We start from the raw sequence: 18,373 nt of genomic DNA on the forward strand, positions 1-18,373 counted from the left end.
GGACTGTCTGGTGGGGTAAGAAAGAGGCATGAGGTGGAACCAAGAGTAAGCAGCCTTGGTATTCGTCACTCTGACATTTCAAAGCACTGACTGTGGACATTTGAACAAAACTTTGGGCCCCAGCAATTATTCTCTTACATAATACCTATACTTTTATGATTCATTAAAAACTTTTTTGGACCTGACACTACTTCTTTTCTAGAAAATCTTTGTTAATCATAGCCTATGAATATTCTGCCTAAAAACCCTTATATCACTGTCAGATTTATGACTGAAAGTTAACTAAAAATGATCCTGAAGCAGCCTTTGAATACATGCATGTTCTATTTTATGGTGCAGATTGCTGCTACAATTCTTTTGCTGGAACGGCGACTTCCCAAATTCTTGAAAAAAGAGTCTGGAATTTCTGGAAAATCCTTGGGTTTCGATGACAAGAAGCGGTACTTTGGGTAAGAATATCTGATTCAAAAATGATTTACCCCATATTTATCTCTAATTCGATGGATAGTGAGTCTGGACATGCTAATCTACTAAAGACTTTCAGAAACATTAACATGCACTGGCAAAGCCAATAGGTCTTACATACAAAACAATAGCTATTTGTTTTGTCACTGTTTAGTCCTCCTGTACAACAACGAGGTTTTAAAAAACAATATATGTATATATATATATATATATGTATATATATATATATATATATATATATTGTTTAAGAATAAAGCATTGGCAAAGCCAATAGGTCTTGTCTAGGAGAGCTATTGACTTTGTCAACGTTTTTTCCAATTTTGTACAGCAGCGCAGCCTGCCTGAAAGTAAAAACAAAAACAAAAAAAGTACTATAATGCAACTAATGCTGGTTGTGTCTTTCTTTGTCAATCTTTCTATTCGTGTAGTACAGCAGCATGGCTGCTCTGTAATGTGGCTGAAAGTTTAAAATTGAGAAATACTGTGGGTTTTTTGGTCTCATGGATGGGTAATGTTTAGGGAGATGAGGGGATTTTAGGGATCAGGAATAACTGGAGTTTGAGCATTGAAAATGAGGTTTAGGGTTCAGAGGTGGGTGGAGTGCATGGGTGGAAAGGCTATTTGGAGGTTCATGGATGAATGGTTTTCAGGTGTGTGAGGCCTTTTTAGGTTTTAGAGATGGGTGGAGGTGTAAGGGTATTTAGGTTTCATGGACGGGCGGAGTTAAGGGCTAGTGAGGCTTTTTAAGGTTCATTTAAGGGTTGCGGCTGGAGTGGGGAAGAGTTTTTAGGGTTTAGGATGGAGTGGAGTATAGGGTGGTGAGGAGTTTCAATGGTCAGGGCTGAGTAGTTTAGGTGATGAGGAGTTCTTATGGGTCATGTATGGCTGGTGTTCAAGGGCTGTGAGGGATTTTTTTGTGTTCAGTAATGAGTGGAGTTAGGGTTTGCTGAGGTGTTTTAAGGGGTATGTGATGGGTGGGCTTTTGACAGCGGTTTTTAGGGTCCAGGAATGGGTGGAGTTAGGGGTAGTGAGTGATTTTATGGTTCAGGGAGGGTGGAATTTTGGGGTAGAAAGGACTTTCGGGCTTCAGGGATGAAATTAATTCATCAGTAAGGGTATTTCATTGAAACTGCTTCTCTGTGAAGAAATCACATAGAGCCCTGGCCACATCATAGCACTTTTTTCTTTTACTCTCAGCCATTGTGCAAAGCAGCTGGGCAGCTGTACAACATTGCTAAAAACATAGCCAAAGCCGCTAGCTCTCGTAAACGAGACCTATTGGCTTTGCCAATGCTTTTTTGTTTGCCATACTGCACCGCAGCTGCACCTCTGTACAACAAGGCTAAACATTGACAAAGCTAATAGCTCTTGCCTTGTAGTCGAGGCCCATTTGCTTTGCTAATGCTGTTTTTCCTTCTTTCTGAGCCCAATCGCCACAGGATTGGACACGGGGGTTGCAATGTACAAATGACACATCCAAGGCTGCAGTTGCATTATAGTCTGATGGGAGCCTGCAATGAAGCAGAGGGTAGTTCAGGGGCCATTGGTATTAAAATGTTGTAAAAGGTTCAGTTTAACAACATTAGTTTACGATGCAGGAGGCTGGACTCCCTCTTAACCATTTCGCTGCGGGGGTTATTTTCCTGCAGTGCTGGTGGGGAGGGGGGCGCGCACGACGCCTGCATGCTCATGACGAGCTGAGCTCGTCATGAGGCACAGGCGCTCCTGTGCTCATGACGAGCTCAGCTCGTCATGACCACACCCGTTCCCGTGGAATGCTCAGCACAGCAGGGGAATTATCCCCGCATGCGAGCGTTCCACGGCTCATGACGAGCTGAGCTCGTTATGAGCACCGGAGCGCCGAAGCTCATGACGAGCTCAGCTCGTCATGAGCATGGAAGGAGTTAACCCAGCAGGGATCAGGGGCATCTGTAGACTCTACCCAGTGAGGGAGATACTATTTTTTCAGTTACTATATCCTTTAACGTTTGTCCGAACAATGCTTCCACTACATTTTAACTTGCATATTTGCACATCTGGTTTACTTTTGTCCCCTAATGTTACTAGTAACAGAGCATGGTTTCATATGCTTCTGGAAAGGTATCAGTGCATCAATGGACCACCATTCTGGGGGCAAATAAATAAACATCTCAGCCGGCCCCTCCAGCCTTGTGTACATCTGCTTTATCTAAAGCCCCATGATGTAGTCTGGGAGGAAGGTACAGTGCTATCACTAGTGTACCTTCACGTCCCCATGTACCTTTCATTGCTCCGCGACTATTCAAGTCTTGTCATTCACCGGTGGTATCAACATGTTCATCAAAATTGCCACCCTCTTGGTCCTGCATTTATTTTGTGCCTTGGCTTTAATTACAGTCAATGTGGTCCAGGCCTTAAGCAGGAATTTTGCTCATTTAACTATAAGTGGCCCAGTGTTCTAGTATCCAGATAGATTGTCAGGGTGCAGGAACACCAGACACAATTTTACTAGCTGGAAAATTCAGCAGGTAATGTCGCTTTGGGATTGGGCTGCAACCGTAGTCCAGCCCTGGCTCCCACGGTACCCCTTCTAATGCCTGGAGGGAACACTGCCAGGCAACATCCTTCCCACTGCTACCCTCCTACCCTATCCTCTAGAAGCCATCACCCACCCCGAAGCCCACACTGGCACTGCTGCTAACAATTAATATATGTTCAAAGCAGGGGTGGTCAGGCTATTTGAGGGTCCATGGATGAGTGGTGTTTAGGTGTGTGGAATCCCCATGGAATTGGGAATTCCATTAGGACAAACTGGTTCCACACAGTTATTCCATATTCCTTGGGCATTAACTCATCATAGTCTGAGATGGCGCCCTCATGGTTAATGTCGACCATCCAGTATCTATGTACCTAACTAGTCTCGATGTTGCAAGAAATAGCATCATGTACTTGAGATTAGCCCTCTGCAGTTAATTTTATACAAATACCAATGCTGCGCTTTTGGACAGCTTGTCACCTTCGAATAATCCTATAGAATAGGCCCATGTCACCTGGAGACTGTCATCAGATGAACAGATGCAGTCTTGGCTGCAGGTAAAGAGTCCTGTTTCAGCTCACAGACCTCCATGATATATTTGGCCTACATTATAATTGCAGACCTATGAAAATATCTGTAAAAACGATATGACATAGCATCAAAGCAAATATGAACCGGAAAATAAATAGGGGCACAGCTATCATTAGGGCAGCAGGTACAGTAGCACCGGGACCCTCTGCATTCACACTATGGTCATTTTTCAGTAGGTGGGGCATTTTTCTTCGTGGCACAACAACCCATACCACTGCTGCCATGAAACTGAATAAACAAAGAACAAATTGCTAGCCATGAAACCACCTGGAGTGGATCAAAATTATAATGTGACTACTCCCAGCTTGCCTCCAACAAAAGCTGCAAGGACTCTTTATTATGGATAATGTGCCCTCCAGGGAGCTTGAGCTCCTATCAGTTGAAAGGGATAAATGCCCCAATGCAGCCACTACATGGATTTTCCACATTTTTTAAAATTCCAATAGAGTGAACTTTATTGTTCTTAGATCTAATTTCTGCAGCCGACATTTTCTGCGGCATAACTGGGCCAGACGGGGATCACAAACCAGCCCCTGCAATTAGGTCCAACCAGTCCAGGGGTCCTGGCTGGAACACCGCTATTGTGTGGCCTTTTATTACAAGGGGACGATTTTGCAGCAGTGCTGCAAAACCGGCCCCCACCGGTCCAAAACCAGACCCCACCCTTCCGGCCCACTGAGGAAACACCCGGTGCCCGCTAAGGCCAGTCCGGGACTGGGTATCACTCATCAACTGTTTCACACAGCCCTTGAGTTGAATTAGGTACACCGGTTCAGAGTCCCATTTCAATAGATCTTATTCTCTTGTTTATTTTCTCAACATCTGCCCATAACAGGTCACCTCAGTGATTGTGTCTATTTATGATCCAGCACTGTCCTGGAGGAGGGAACCGCCTGAAGCGCATCCCTCAGTGAGGACTCATTTTGTTGGTCCCTTGCTTCCTGTCGAAGGGGTGTGACGTCACTCACTTCTGATACATTCTCCTTTGGATTTCTGAGCATGCTTCTCCAGTCTGTTCAATGTTTTCTATTGCTATGTATATGTATCTTTACCCGTTGTTCTTCAATATGTTGAGTGCCAGCAGAGAAGATCCAATAAGAAATCAACTCAATCTTCTATCAAACCCCAAAAAGGTTCGGAGAGATAGCCGTTATCAATAATCGTGTTCTTTCGAAGACAACCAGCATTTTCTATTAAGAGGAGCCACAAGATTTGCTCCTGTTTATGTACTCTGAGCTCCATGCATTTGAACAACAGTATTTTGTCCCACTCTCTACCAGTTCAACCTTCACATAATATATCTTGTTTATTTAGCCCCTTAGGTGCTGCGCACGTTCAGCGGCCGACGGCACCACTACCTCCTTAGTGCTGCCGTCGGCCGTTGAACGTTCGAACCTCACCTGCTCAATGGAACGTCCAGCACTGGAGCTGAACGTTCCATAGCAGCTATGAGGTTAAATTCCTGCTAAGCACTTTGAGGCACATCATTGTTGGGTCACCAGTTTCTACCTCACTGTCCAATGCCCCACCTCAGCTACCCCTCCTCTGCATCGGGGCCATAGGCCTGCGGCTTACCAGATCTCCATGGCCACGCTTCCACATCCTTCAACCCAACTGCTCTCAGACCCCTCAGATGGTTGCATCAGGAGATTCCACACACTTGCATTGCAATCTGCTTGTCGTTCTCTGGTAGGCGTTCTTGCACGCGCAAGGAGACATGCAGGAGACCAGAGGAGGCATCCCTTCTTTGCCAAAAAGTCTTCCTAGGGGCTGAGTGACTTTACCATCTTGTCTTCTCTCTGTCTCACAAATCTCCTACCATTCCATACAGCAGCCCCTGACTCTACATAAAAGTATGTTTCCTCAGATTAGGCCACACAAGAATGCAGTTTGGCTAGAATGTGGCCATGTTGCTCTTTAGGTAGCCATGCCCCATGATGGCCTGTGTTTTTGTAACTTTGGTCGCCGCAGCAGGGGAGGGGGGGTATTCACTCATCTCTGTATTGTCTAAGTGAGTGTTTGAACAGGTGGGTAAGTTTAGGAATGTTCATTGTTACATACATTACAAAACTGACAATCACTACAGTATCAAACATGTAAGTATTTGATTGAGACAATTTTTATGTTTCAAATAAATTTGTCAGTGATTTAGGACATATTTATTACAACTATGACAATTATGTGTAGCTATATTTATATTGAATTCACATATTTTGTACAGGTAGTATGCAGACTGTGAATACAGTAAATAAGTCTGGTATAATTTTACAACTAAATACATTTAGAAATTGCATTGCTGTATTTTTATTTTGCAGTATTCCTTTTAGGCGCAAAATGTTTTTTGGGTGATTCAAAACTTAATTAATGCTTATGCTGAAGATAATATATTGACCTGGAGATTTTGCACTCTAAATTACCTTTTTAAGAATTAAAGCAGTTTGCTCCAGGCATGAGACAGAATGGTGGCTAAGTAAGACTATCTGATTGTTTCCGGTCAAAGTGGGCACCATGTGACATATCTTCAATTTCATTCACATTTCCAGCGTTGAAGAAATTAGCAGCGAATTGTCTCTAACTACCGGAGTGGGAGCATCTCGATCCGCTGTGTGCTGGAATATTATCAGAAAAAATATAGCAAAGATTGCACGCCTCAATGATGTGGACGAATCGACATCTTTATAGGCTTTTTGTAATGCCTGTATGAATTTGGTTTTTTCTACTGTATTACCGCGTGTGTAATGTCATACCCTAACCATGTGAAATAAGTGGTTGTGTGTGAAAAACAAACTCATAGAATTCCAGTAATGACAAACCTTTTCGCCCCAACAGTTTAATAAAATTTATTCAAGATGAATGGCATTTCCCAATAAGTAGACTCCAATATCTATAATGCCTTTCTATAATGTTGAAATGCCCATCCATGGGCTCACTCTGTTGGTTTCTCCACAAGGTTTACATTGATATTTTATCCCTTTACCCTGTAACTTTCAATGTCATGTCCTTGGGTGACATTTCACTTTCTTTTTTAACCCCTTCCACGCTGATGACGAGCTGGGCTCGTCATGGCGTAGCCTCCTCGCACGCTGATGACGAGCCCAGCTCGTCACGTAACATGCGTTTTAAAAAATCTCAGCGTACGAGCGGAATTCCGCTAGCGCGCATGAGGTTAAGTTGCTGTTCTGGCACCACCACAGTGAACCCCTTCCCTCTTTCCATTGCTTTTTCAAAAACATGCTTCTTCTACCTCAAACCTATCCCTTCATTCCCCCATTTTGTATATACATGCCTCATCCTCCATCCTTCAGTTGTAAATTTCGTTTATTTTGCACCTCCCCATGCCCTACTTTTTTTGAAGAGGCCCTTCCATACCTTAATTTGTTTTCTTAGCCCATTCCCCTTGCAGCCTATATATATATAATTGTCGCCTTACTTCTTTTTTTCCCACTATAATATTAATACTGCGTCCCATATTTTTTCAGTCATCGCGTTCCTCCATTAAATGGATTTTTCAATTTTTGGGGTTCTCCAAAATGGGTTTCTAAAAATATGTTTCAAAGTGAATTTACATTGTACCAAAATGGTATACTTTTAAACTGGGTATGTTAACTGTTAAACATAAATATATCTACTTGGGTTTAAATGAAACTGCGGTCACCACAGGTATACGGACTACTTTGACCAGAATTCCTTGCCTGATGACGCCTATAGGGGCGGGACTGTGTTAAATAAATAAAGGTGTTCCGAAATTCAGGCTTGCCTCTGCGATGTTGATGCCAGCTAGTGATCAAGGGCTAATGGCTTGAAGCACGTTTGGCAATTGCATGGGAAGTTGGAGGCTGAATGCTGGCTGCCGCTGCCGCAGGTTCTTGTGCGGGTTCCCCATCAGGTGTGACATCTCTATTGGGGGACACCCTTGGTTTTGTTTGTTTGTTTGTATGTGTATATGTATATATATATATATATATATATATATACATACGTACATACATACATATATATACACACACACAATATATATATACATGTATTTGCACACACGCATGTACACACACACATATATATATACACACAAACACATATATGTACACACACACATACATATATATATATATATATGTGTGTGCGTGTGCGTACATATATGTATATATATCAGGATCTATCATGTTCAGGGGACAGTTTACAGATAAATATCACAAAATCACAACAGCTTTTTGGGGAGTAAGTCTCACTTACTCCTGGAAAAATTTCTCAACTAAAGCATGTGTAACCCAGGAATGTTGGTCACCCATGAGGGACAAGTGTGGTAAGAGGTAAGTGTCAGAGAAGTGGGCATTGCACATTTAGGCAACGTCCACTAAGTATTCCAGGGTTATTCCCAAAGGTTTAAAATGCACTTGACACACGTTTGGAAGGCTTGTAGATCCTCCTCAAAATCACGTAGAGGAGGTCTGGGTATAAGTGTAGATTATTTTCAAGGTTTGCCTCCCTGTGACAGGCACATTTGTGGCTTCAAAAATTATAGGTAGCCAGAGGAAATACATAATTGAGAGGGCTTATGGCCATGACATCCTCACCTACACCAGTAAAATAAGCATCGGCCAGCATCATTGATGTAAAAAACAAACTGGGTGTCGAATCTAACTGGAAATTGTCACTCATCCCTAAGGTAGTATTTCTTATTTTCACCTTTGATGAGATGTCTTGGCATGGGCAACTTAACTTTTCATTCTTCTGAGGTCAGTAAACTGAGTACCATTAAATCAATTATTAACTCCTGTTATTTACAGCAGTTAGTCTTTCATTAAGAGTCCGACACAGCAATATCTCTGAGCAGGATACCTCTTGTTGCGATGACAAGTGAATTGATGTTCCTGTACTGGGCATTCCCAGGTGTGGAAAAACCAGGCCCAATATTAATTCATTTGGCCGTAAAAATGCATGAGCCTTTGCCTGCATCAACCAAGCCTCTATGCTTATCTGTGCCTGACTTTTCTTTTATATTAGAAACAACAAGTAGACCCAATTAAGTCGAACGGGACCTTGGGGATAATGCTATTCAAAGAACAGTGGTCCCATTAAGGAGGAATATACACAATTAATAAATATAGACACAGTCGTAGCTATATTGATAGGGACTTGTCCAGCCGGACAGCGGACTAGTGTTTACTTATAGATGATTGTTAAGAATGTTACACAACAGTTCACAACGTAGTGTACAAGCCTGCACCCAGCTTAACACATGTGCAACTGACATACAGTGACAAAACTAGAACAAAAGGGCTTGTAGGCAAGAGCGTGAGGTACCTGGATTTGCATCAGAACATAATCAACACCTTTACATTTAGTAGTACATATTTAGTTTTGTATAAGGTGTTATTTGGAGTCGACAGCGTTTCGATCCGTTAACTTGGTACACAGATCATCATCAGGACATAATTCTTATGCCTAATAATTGAAGCCTCTGATGCCTACCGGGAAAATGGGGGGGGGGGGAAAGGCAAATGGGCATTCGCATTAAAAGTAGTGGGAGACGGTTAAGGATACATATAGACAACAATTGGTGCTAAGATACATTCCATGCACAGTTGGTGCATATTAGTGTTGAATTCACATACATACGGGGAGTGAAAATTTGGTAATAAAGGAACATAGGAGTGGTTTAACCTTGGTCAAGTGGAGCTCCGAACAATACTGTGATAATTGGCATAGTACGAAACCAGTCATACATGATGCAGCAATTAGTTTGCAAGGTGACATTGATGGATGGTTAAAAAGGGGTTTACGGCGTAACAATTGTCATTAAATAGAAGGTGACAACGTGAACGATTAATGTGCGGGGACAGAAGTGAATCACTGAATTAGAATTGAACAAGCAGGTGGTCCATGTGACAGCATAGTGCATATGATCAGTGAAACAAATGTAAAGGTGCAGATGTTGTTGTTGTTATATATATTTCTATTTGGCATAAATAGCCATAAAAAGTAGCCCATTACAAACAATTAATATGTAGATTGTACGAATATTGTAACCATAAGCACAATATAAAACACAATAAAAACCTAATAAATTATATAATAGACAATCAAACCACCTATAAAAAGCTCTTAATTAATCACCAAGGCAGGGAAAAGGTCACTTCTACAATAGCTTTACATTTATATATCCGTACATTTCAATTCAATTCAATAGAGACTTTATTTCGGTTTTGATTCAAACCATAAAAGTACATATACAATATAGACAATTTAAAACACAGTAGTTATAAAACGTGATGGGTAAAGTGCAAGAGTGTAAAAGTACAGCGTATTCCATACATAAAAATTCATTAGAAAGATAATTCAATCAGCAACGGTACCATCACTGGTCCAGACATGTTGCCAAGAATCAAAGATAATCCACAGGTCATAGTTAAGAACGAATTTCTTGTTGTAAAGGCCAGCATGGAAACCCTTCTGGAAGCCAAGCATCCTAATCCGGACCGCCGTCCATATGGATTATGGACCGGTTGCTACTGGAAGCCAGACGGAATGACCGGGAGGGTTCAATTCCAAAAGACAGTATCGTAATCAGTCGGTCGGAAGTGAAACCGACGATGTTGGTCGTAAAGCCTCCGGCCTAAGGTCGGAGGCTTTATGACCAACATCGTAATCGGCCCCTATATGTCCAGCCAATATGTTAAATTATGTTAAAGTTTTGACCCCCAACAGTTAATTATTTGGAGGGTCCTTATCAGGACAAATAAGATGATGGTAGCATCCTACAATGCAATAAATCAATAAAACCGGTAATATCCATCTACGTCCGTAAACTATGTACACAGCTTTAGGGTGAAAGGATAGGTTTCCTACCTCTAAAGGTGTGTGTGTATATATTCAGAAAAGCACTGATGAAAAAATTCTTAGGCATCTAAAATTTAAATGAAAATCTAATGTGTCGCGTTCGACAATCATGTACTATTTTATTTTATGGCAAGCATCACAAATACAAATTAGTAATGCCTTTCCCCAAGGCAACAAAGATTTTGTGCTATCTATGTGATATGTTTTTAGAGCCAATGTGTCGAAAATGGTTTTCAATGTTCAAAAATATTATTTGCGAATGATTTTTAAAAAATTGATCATAACCAAATGATGTTATTGCATGAAAGATGTTGCATTTCAGATTAAAAAATACATTCAGATATGGTGTCGAGATAAATTGAGACAATATTTCAATTTCCTTTATATAAAAAAAAAGAGGAAAAGACTTTTAACTGGCCAGTGATTCATTCTCATTCTATGGCGAGTGGCTTAATCGAGCCATCAAGTGGAAAGAACATGGAACTTACCTGCTCTGACTCCTTTGCTAAAGACAATCAAACTGAGCGAGTGCGCACGCGCCTCCTTGTGCCCAAGAGCCCGCACTGCATGCACGTTGTATTCTGTTTTATAAACTGAGCCGAGCTTCATAAAAACCATGATCTCCGACTGATGTTGCTACGATTGATGGTATAACTCATGAAAATTGAGCATATTATGGAAAAGCCGAACAAAACTGAAGTTTTATATATATAGAAGACTACAATAGAAGCGGAAAAAATTCTCAAATGTTCGATATTATGAAATGAACAACACCGATAATGCTGTCAATCAAATATAAAGGAATTTGATAAGTCATAACATGTAAAAATTTTAAAAAACGAGTGGCGTCCATTTGGCAATGGTCAGAAACAAGCCTTTGATACCCAGCACTGAGAAACCTCACTTAAGACAGGAAACAAACGTTTATGTTTATTCCTCTATTTCCACTTGATGCCACTATTAGATTAAGCCTTAGGTATGTTGTAATAAAACACAAGCTTGAGTTACATGAGCTTGCATTTTGTAGGATAATGTTTATCATTCAGTATGATTCTTAGAGGTATCTTTGTTTTCTTTGATGCAAACAATGTCTTGTTCAATGCAATATTTATATGAGCAAATATGTGTTCTAATTTTGTATGGCATTGTCCTCAGTAAAAAATATTTCAAAAACGTTTATGTTAAACAGTTGTGTCTACAGTTTTATTTTTTTAAATAAGTGGGAACTTCTGCAGCCAGAAAAGGATGAATGCTCATACAGTGATGATTCGTAGTTGTGTGAAAAGATTTGTTTATATTTTTTCTGCAAGTGTATGTTTGTTCAGCAAAGGAATTGGGTCCAGCCCAGGGTCACATATTTTGGTACTGAACTCTGATGTAAATGCCTGTGCCACACTTATGCTATTTACACACAGGAGAGATGTAATTATGAGAGATGAAGTAGGCGCTGAAAGTGATGAGCCATACAGGGGCCATAATAGAAATAGTGCCCAGGGCTGGACTGTTCCCATGAGGCACAGGGTCAGACTGATTTCCATATAGCCATGTCTGAACTGGGGTGGCGGAGTGGGCTAAAGAACGGTGATGGATTAAACCCAGATCTTTTGACTGTGTGTGGGTGTTTGATTGATTCAGATGCTCAGTCCATCACCACCCCCCTTTTGTACCGCTCAGGGGCGCAACAGGCATGTGCGCCAGCTTTTTACGCTGGGAGGGGGCCACTGTGGGATTTCAGATGGGGCTGCAGGTGCTTCCCCTCCCCCTTCTGTAATACAAATAGGGCTGGAGCGCTTATAGTGCCAGCACTAGCTTCAGAGGTATTTCAGTCATTTGCAAGGGGTGTAGCCCCATGAAAATGAGGGAATCACTTTGACTCTGCTCCCGGGCCGTATTATTGACTGGGTCATAGGGGCAAAAATGCCCTTAGGAGGTGCACTGACAGTGTGCCTCAAGATGGTTGACCCAGCCCAGAAATCCACTTGCAGCCTGGTGTGGTCACTGCAAGGGGATCTCTCTCTCCTCTTAAAAGTTCAATTATGTTGCCGCCTGCACTGTGAAACATGGAGCAGCTTTGAAACACCTGCTCTGTATTTTACTGAATGCACTGCCCTGGGGCTGCGCTTTCATTGCAGTAGGGTGCATTGCCCCTGTTTGCACCCAGCGGACTTGTTTAACACCTTAAGTGCTGCGCCCGTCCAACGGCCGACGGCACCACTACCTCGGGAGTGCTGCCGTCAGGCCGTTGGACGTTCCAACTGCACCTGCGCAATGGAACGTTCAGCACTGGAGCTGGACGTTCCATAGCTGCTAAGGTGTTAAAGGTTCGCCGTGGCACAAACAAAGACAGTGCGCTCTATTACTAATATGGGCCTAAGTGTCCCTCACTAGCATATGTGAAATGAGTGTGTATATGGGGAGCTGGTTTGGCCAAACAAAGCAGATGAGGGAAACTAACAAAGCAGCTTATCTGACTAATCCATTTCTCTAATTTGCAAAGGCTAATAAATGAATATGGTAGAATTTACTGTCCTAGGCAGCTATCCATGTTTGCTTTTGCTCCTATGGATTGTACCCAAATGATGGCTTTAGCAATTCATTGTGACCCAAAGGAAATGTAAAAAGGACATATGTCTTCATAAGACATAACTTTGTTGTTGTTACTACTTGCCTTGTCACTCCAGTAACGTTCCAAGTCAAGACACACGTAAAGAACCAAAGTTTGGCATTGCCCATGAATGCTGATATCTCAGTCCCATCACCCTGTTAGATGAAGAAAAGGAATTCAATTACTGAACAAAAATGTATTTGTAAGGAAAAGTCAAGGAAAGTTTAGGTTGTGTCAGCCACATTGTGTGTGTTTAATTTGTACGTGTGTGTTATTTGTGCGGTGAACCAGTGTATGGACAACCATGAAAAACCTGCAGAAGGCTTACGCACCACTATCGGGCTGCACGCACCACTATCGGCTACCACCTAATGAAAGGATACCTTTGAAACACAAAAGGAGCACTTTCTTGCTTTCACCTTTAATATGAGGAGTTTCTATTTTGATTTTTTTGTGGCCAGGTAGGTGGGGATTCACAAACACAAAATACGCTTGTTTTTATAGGAATGGTGAGAGGATGCTCTAAAACATGGGTTGTCCATTTTATGAGTAAAGGTTAGAAAAAGCAGCAAATCATATTGTAGGATAGTCTCTATAGTATTAAAGGGGTGAAGTAGAGAATGCCCATTTGTGTTTTGGGTGCCATTTAATGCACTGCGTTAAGTATTTAAGGGATTATTCACAATAGTAACTTACACTTGAGAGTAATTAACTTACACATGTAAGTTTGCTATTTCACTTCGTAGTAACTTTAATACTTTGGGTTAGCTATCAAATCAGAGTGTAAAGTTACTACCTATATAGACTTGCATGTCTCCAACTCCAGAATTAAGGGGGCGGAGTCTTAAAAACATAAAATACAACTCTGTACTTACTACTAGTGGATTTATGAATGTATTTTAAATTCTGCACACTTTGCAGAACCTCCAACTGTGATAGCTGAGACCTCCGCACACATTGACAAACCTCTGCTACCAGCGTGGAGACCTCGGCATGGAAGGGAATAGGAGAATTACACGAATGTGTAACCAATCCAATACAACTGACACCCATTCACGTCCAACAATATCTACACTGGTCACACCAGAGGATCTGTTTTTGTCCTCTTTAACTTCTTCAGCCCGCATGCTGAATTAAGCATGCAGACCACCATCCGAAGAGGAAAAGGAATCCCAGCTAAGTCACAGATCACTTTGAGCAACCAAGGACTAATACTCGGGGAAAGACAGTGGGTTGCACAAGAGTGTGTGGGGTGTCGGGCAGAATAGTCTCTCAACTCTAGTTGTTCTGGGTAGGCACTATGAGAGGGAGATGCTGCCTGGGCACAGGGTGCAGCTGGAGGCCGAGATGAAATGGAGGTCTTGGGAGATACAGAGAGGCTGTGCCCAGGCCAAGATGTTGTGTAGGCCTGCTCTTGGGACACTACAAGTTAGTCTTGGTCAAGGCCAGGAGGAGACCCACTATTTACCTCCTCCTGGCTACTGGTGTCCATTTCTTCCGCTCCCTCAGTTGGATCTTCATCCAGTGCCCGGAGTCTCTTGGCAACAGATCTTGATACTCAATGGGAGGAGGCACGATCCCTGCTGTTTCTTGCTTCCTCCTTCTCACTGGTGTTTCAAAGGCTTCATGCCGCCTCTAAATCAAGGTTTCTTGTTTCTTACCCCAAGTCCTGCTGGGGTGTTCTTTGTATTTGTATTTGTATGGGGTATTTCTAAAGCGCTAACTGTCGTTCCGAAAGGAACATCCTGGCGCTGAAACAAGTGTACAATACAATGGTAAACCTAAATGTCAGCCATTACAAATCCATCTGACAAACTGTAAATCCAGGTTTTTAAATGCTTCCTGAAGACGTTCTCCTGAGCAAGGAGTCTGATGTCTTTGGGCATGGCATTCCATGCCTTGGAAGCCAGTATGGTGAAGGTCCTACCTCCCTTGGTTTTATACTTGAATCTAGGGATGTGAATTAGATTACCGCCTGACGACCTCAGGCAACGCAAAGGATCGTAGCGCGCGAAATGTCCCACAAGATACCTCGGGCCTGTCTTATTAAGGGCTGTAAAAGAGGTCAACAAGATCTTCAACCGGATCCTCTTGTGTAGAGGTAGCCAATGTAAGGTCTGAAGCGCAGCCGAAGCAGAGGATCTTCTTGGTAATTTAAGTACCAATCTTGCTGCTGCTTGTTGCACATTCTGACGTTTTTTTAACGTGGCTTTTTTCACCCCGGCCATCAGGCCATTGCAATAATCTAAGCGCGATAGTATCAGAGCAACTTCTACCGTCTTTCTAGAGTCAGTAGGCAGGAAGTCAAAGAACTTCTTTAATGATTTAATGATACTAAAGCAGCTTCCTGCCAGGTTCCTTACGTGTTGGTCAAAGCAGAGACCAGAATCAAATAAGACCCCTAGATTTCTTGCAGTTTCCACTGAATGGGGAGGAACAGGTGAATCCTCAGGCCACCAGTCCTTAGGGCAGAGGTGGACCTCTTTACCTAGCGGTAAGATCTCTGTTTTGTTGGCGTTACATTTTAAGTGATTGTTGTCCATCCATCGGAAAACCTCCGTCAAACAGGTCTTGAAATTTTGTTCCGCATTAGTGGAGTTTTTATCCATAGAAACCACAACTTGGGTGTCATCAGCATATGATGTTACAAGTATCCCGTATGACTCTATCAATGCAATAAGGGGGACCATATAAATATTGAATAGTAATGGGCTTAAGATGGAGCCTTGCGGGACCCCGGATAAAACCTTTTTTTTGTTGGATAGAAAAGGGCCCAGAGAGACAGTTTGGGATCAATTGGTCAAAAAGGACACTGTCCAAGCCAAGGCAACGTCTGTTACGCCTATACATCTCAACCTATCAATCAGGATTTCATGAGAGATGGTGTCAAATGCTGCTGTGAGGTCCAACAAGATTAAGACAGCATTTGTACCCTCATCCTGTAAAAATTTAATAGAATCAGTGAGCTCCAAAAGGGCAGTTTCGGTCGAATGTCTAGGTCGAAAACCTGACTGTTGGGGGTGTAAGATATTATTAGTATCGACAAAGTTTTTTAATTCTTGATATACTATCTGCTCAGTTATTTTACCCAAAACTGGGAGGAGAGAAATTGGTCGGAGATTAGACAGGTCGGTGGTAGATTTATTGGCTTTTTTCATTAAAGGCTTAAATGGCGTAGCAAGGTTGGTGGGTGCGGGGGTGGGGGGGGGGGCGGTCCGCATCGGGAGACATGAGTTTTGGGGGCAGCTGCCTCCCCCGCTCTTACCTGCTGTCTCAGGTGGCAATCAGACCCCCCACTCTTTGATGCGGCTGCAGCTGGGCGGTAGACATGGGGACCGCCACGGGTGGCCAAAGTGCTAGCTACGCCACTGACTGAATTCAAAATCTGAATTTCCATTCTGCCAAGATAAGTTGATTAGTCAATACAAACTTAATAGACATGCACGTTAGCAAAGCTTAAATTCCAAAATGGTCTTATCATAAAAAAACAACTTGTTAAATATAACATGGAAAGTTATACCAAAGCTCACAGTGAGCACATGACGGGACACCACTGGCAAAATGCAAGTGCACTTAAGTGATACATCCTAATATACACTTACCATCCCACCACTGCTGTAACTCTTCCAGCTGAGCTTAAAGGGTCAGCCAGGCAGCTCTCAGGTCCCTCTGTTACAGTAGTGTCATGTTGGGGTACTGGGAATGTGCCTGGTAGGACAAGACCATAATGTCCTGGCTCCTAATTCTGGCATAGCAACAAAGGTCCTCCTGGCACATATGGTAAAGATTGCCCTGCCAGGTGTGGGCACCCACTACATTGCAGGTTTGGGATTATGCTGCATTACTCAGCTATGTCTCTATCACCCAAAAAGCTGAGGGTACTTGCCGACCACCGCTGGCTGATGATGTCTAACTCAGCCTCAGAGAAGGGGGGCTTATCATTGAGTCCCTCAGACATGCTAGGGCACACATAAAAAGAGAAGCAGCAGGATGGTGTAATATGCTGTTGTGGCACAAAAAGGATTGCTCACAATGATTTTAAAAAAAGCTGACTTGCTTTTCCTGCATGTCATTTCCGGTTTGTTGTGGTAGACAAAAATCTCCACTCCTAGTGCGGATTCGGGTGGAGACCTATGGATATGGGAGAGGGCACATTCCGCACTTGAAGCAGATACATCGCACGGGGGAGGGGGTCTCTCAGCATGTGGAGAAAATATCACCACATGCAGGATGGAGATTCCTGCAAGTAGTAAAATGACACATTTTTTGAAATCATAAAATTATACCTAATGTGTGTGCGTTAAGATAGGATTTGAGTATGATTGTCCTACAATATGAGTGCAGTATAAGAGATTTTGTGTGCATGTGCTGTTTATGTTAAGTGTTTAAAGTTCCCAAAAATTGAAAAGTCAACTCATTTTCCCAAGAATATAGCGTGTTAATTGTTGACACTATGTGAAATAAACAGTTGTCTCGGGATGGTATATGTGGAACAGTGTGCTAGTAGCCCACCATTCCTCATTGACAAGAAACTACCAAGCCACAAAATGCAGCAACCAAACTAGCAGCTCATGAAAAAAAGAGTAAACTAGTCTGACCTCTATTCCGTACACCACCGAGGGGATCTGGATGTGTGAGTAAATCAGGTTCAAATCTGTATGTAACCTCATCACATGGTGATATTGTGCTACAGGCTACAATAATATTGCACACAACTTCTGGGGGGAGGGGGTTGGACACCATCAATCCCTCCCCTCCCTGTACATTCAAGATATCTGAATCATGGCTTAAGGACAACACAAATGCATTCAAATATGGGCCATATTGTACTTCTGTTGAGGTACTGTGTGGTTGAATGTTTGTATGGCATAGGGAGATAGTGGGGGCCAGCACATATCTGCCATAACCTGCAACTAAGACACATGGAAAGTTTTTAAAAGCGGCCTCTGTTTTATATGTGATACATCATGCCTACAAACATGCAGCGGATGTGAGGGTACTATGTGTGTATTGAGTTGTAGTGATGTCTCAATATGTTAAAAATTGCATCAAAATCCCAAGAAACCAAGCAATGTGCTTAGGTGACTGTCAAGAATGTAGCTGTTGTGAATGCTTCCAGGAAAGGCAGCATACACACCAGTGAAGCTTCCCCTGGTATTGCAGATAACTTGCATGTTGAAGGAGTGCCAGCTGTCTCTGTTTTAGAGAAGGTTTAGTGAGGTTACTGAAGTGACACATGGGTGCAGTCAATGCCACCTACCATAGGCGAGAAGTGGGCAAAGGCATAGAATCCGCTTGCCATCCTTTGCGTCTACAAGTAAGTGTGGCATGACAATAAACTGGTGCACTCTTCTGTT

General features: G+C 42.5%; 1 protein-coding gene across 1 annotated transcript in view; it reads left to right on the forward strand.

Annotated features, from left to right (window-relative positions):
- LOC147683931 (transient receptor potential cation channel subfamily V member 6-like) overlaps positions 1 to 6,594 on the forward strand; it is a 176,561-nt gene extending 169,967 nt beyond the window's left edge. The window contains exons 13-14 of the mRNA XM_086944922.1: positions 340 to 449; positions 6,115 to 6,594. Of these exons, the coding sequence (XP_086801048.1) occupies positions 340 to 449; positions 6,115 to 6,253 (249 nt within the window). The 3' untranslated portion in view covers positions 6,254 to 6,594. The remainder of the gene's footprint in view (positions 1 to 339; positions 450 to 6,114) is intronic.
- The last annotated feature ends 11,779 nt before the right edge of the window (positions 6,595 to 18,373 follow it).

This window comes from Lissotriton vulgaris, chromosome 11 (genome assembly GCF_964263255.1).
Source record: "Lissotriton vulgaris chromosome 11, aLisVul1.2, whole genome shotgun sequence".
Lineage (NCBI taxonomy): Eukaryota > Metazoa > Chordata > Amphibia > Caudata > Salamandridae > Lissotriton > Lissotriton vulgaris.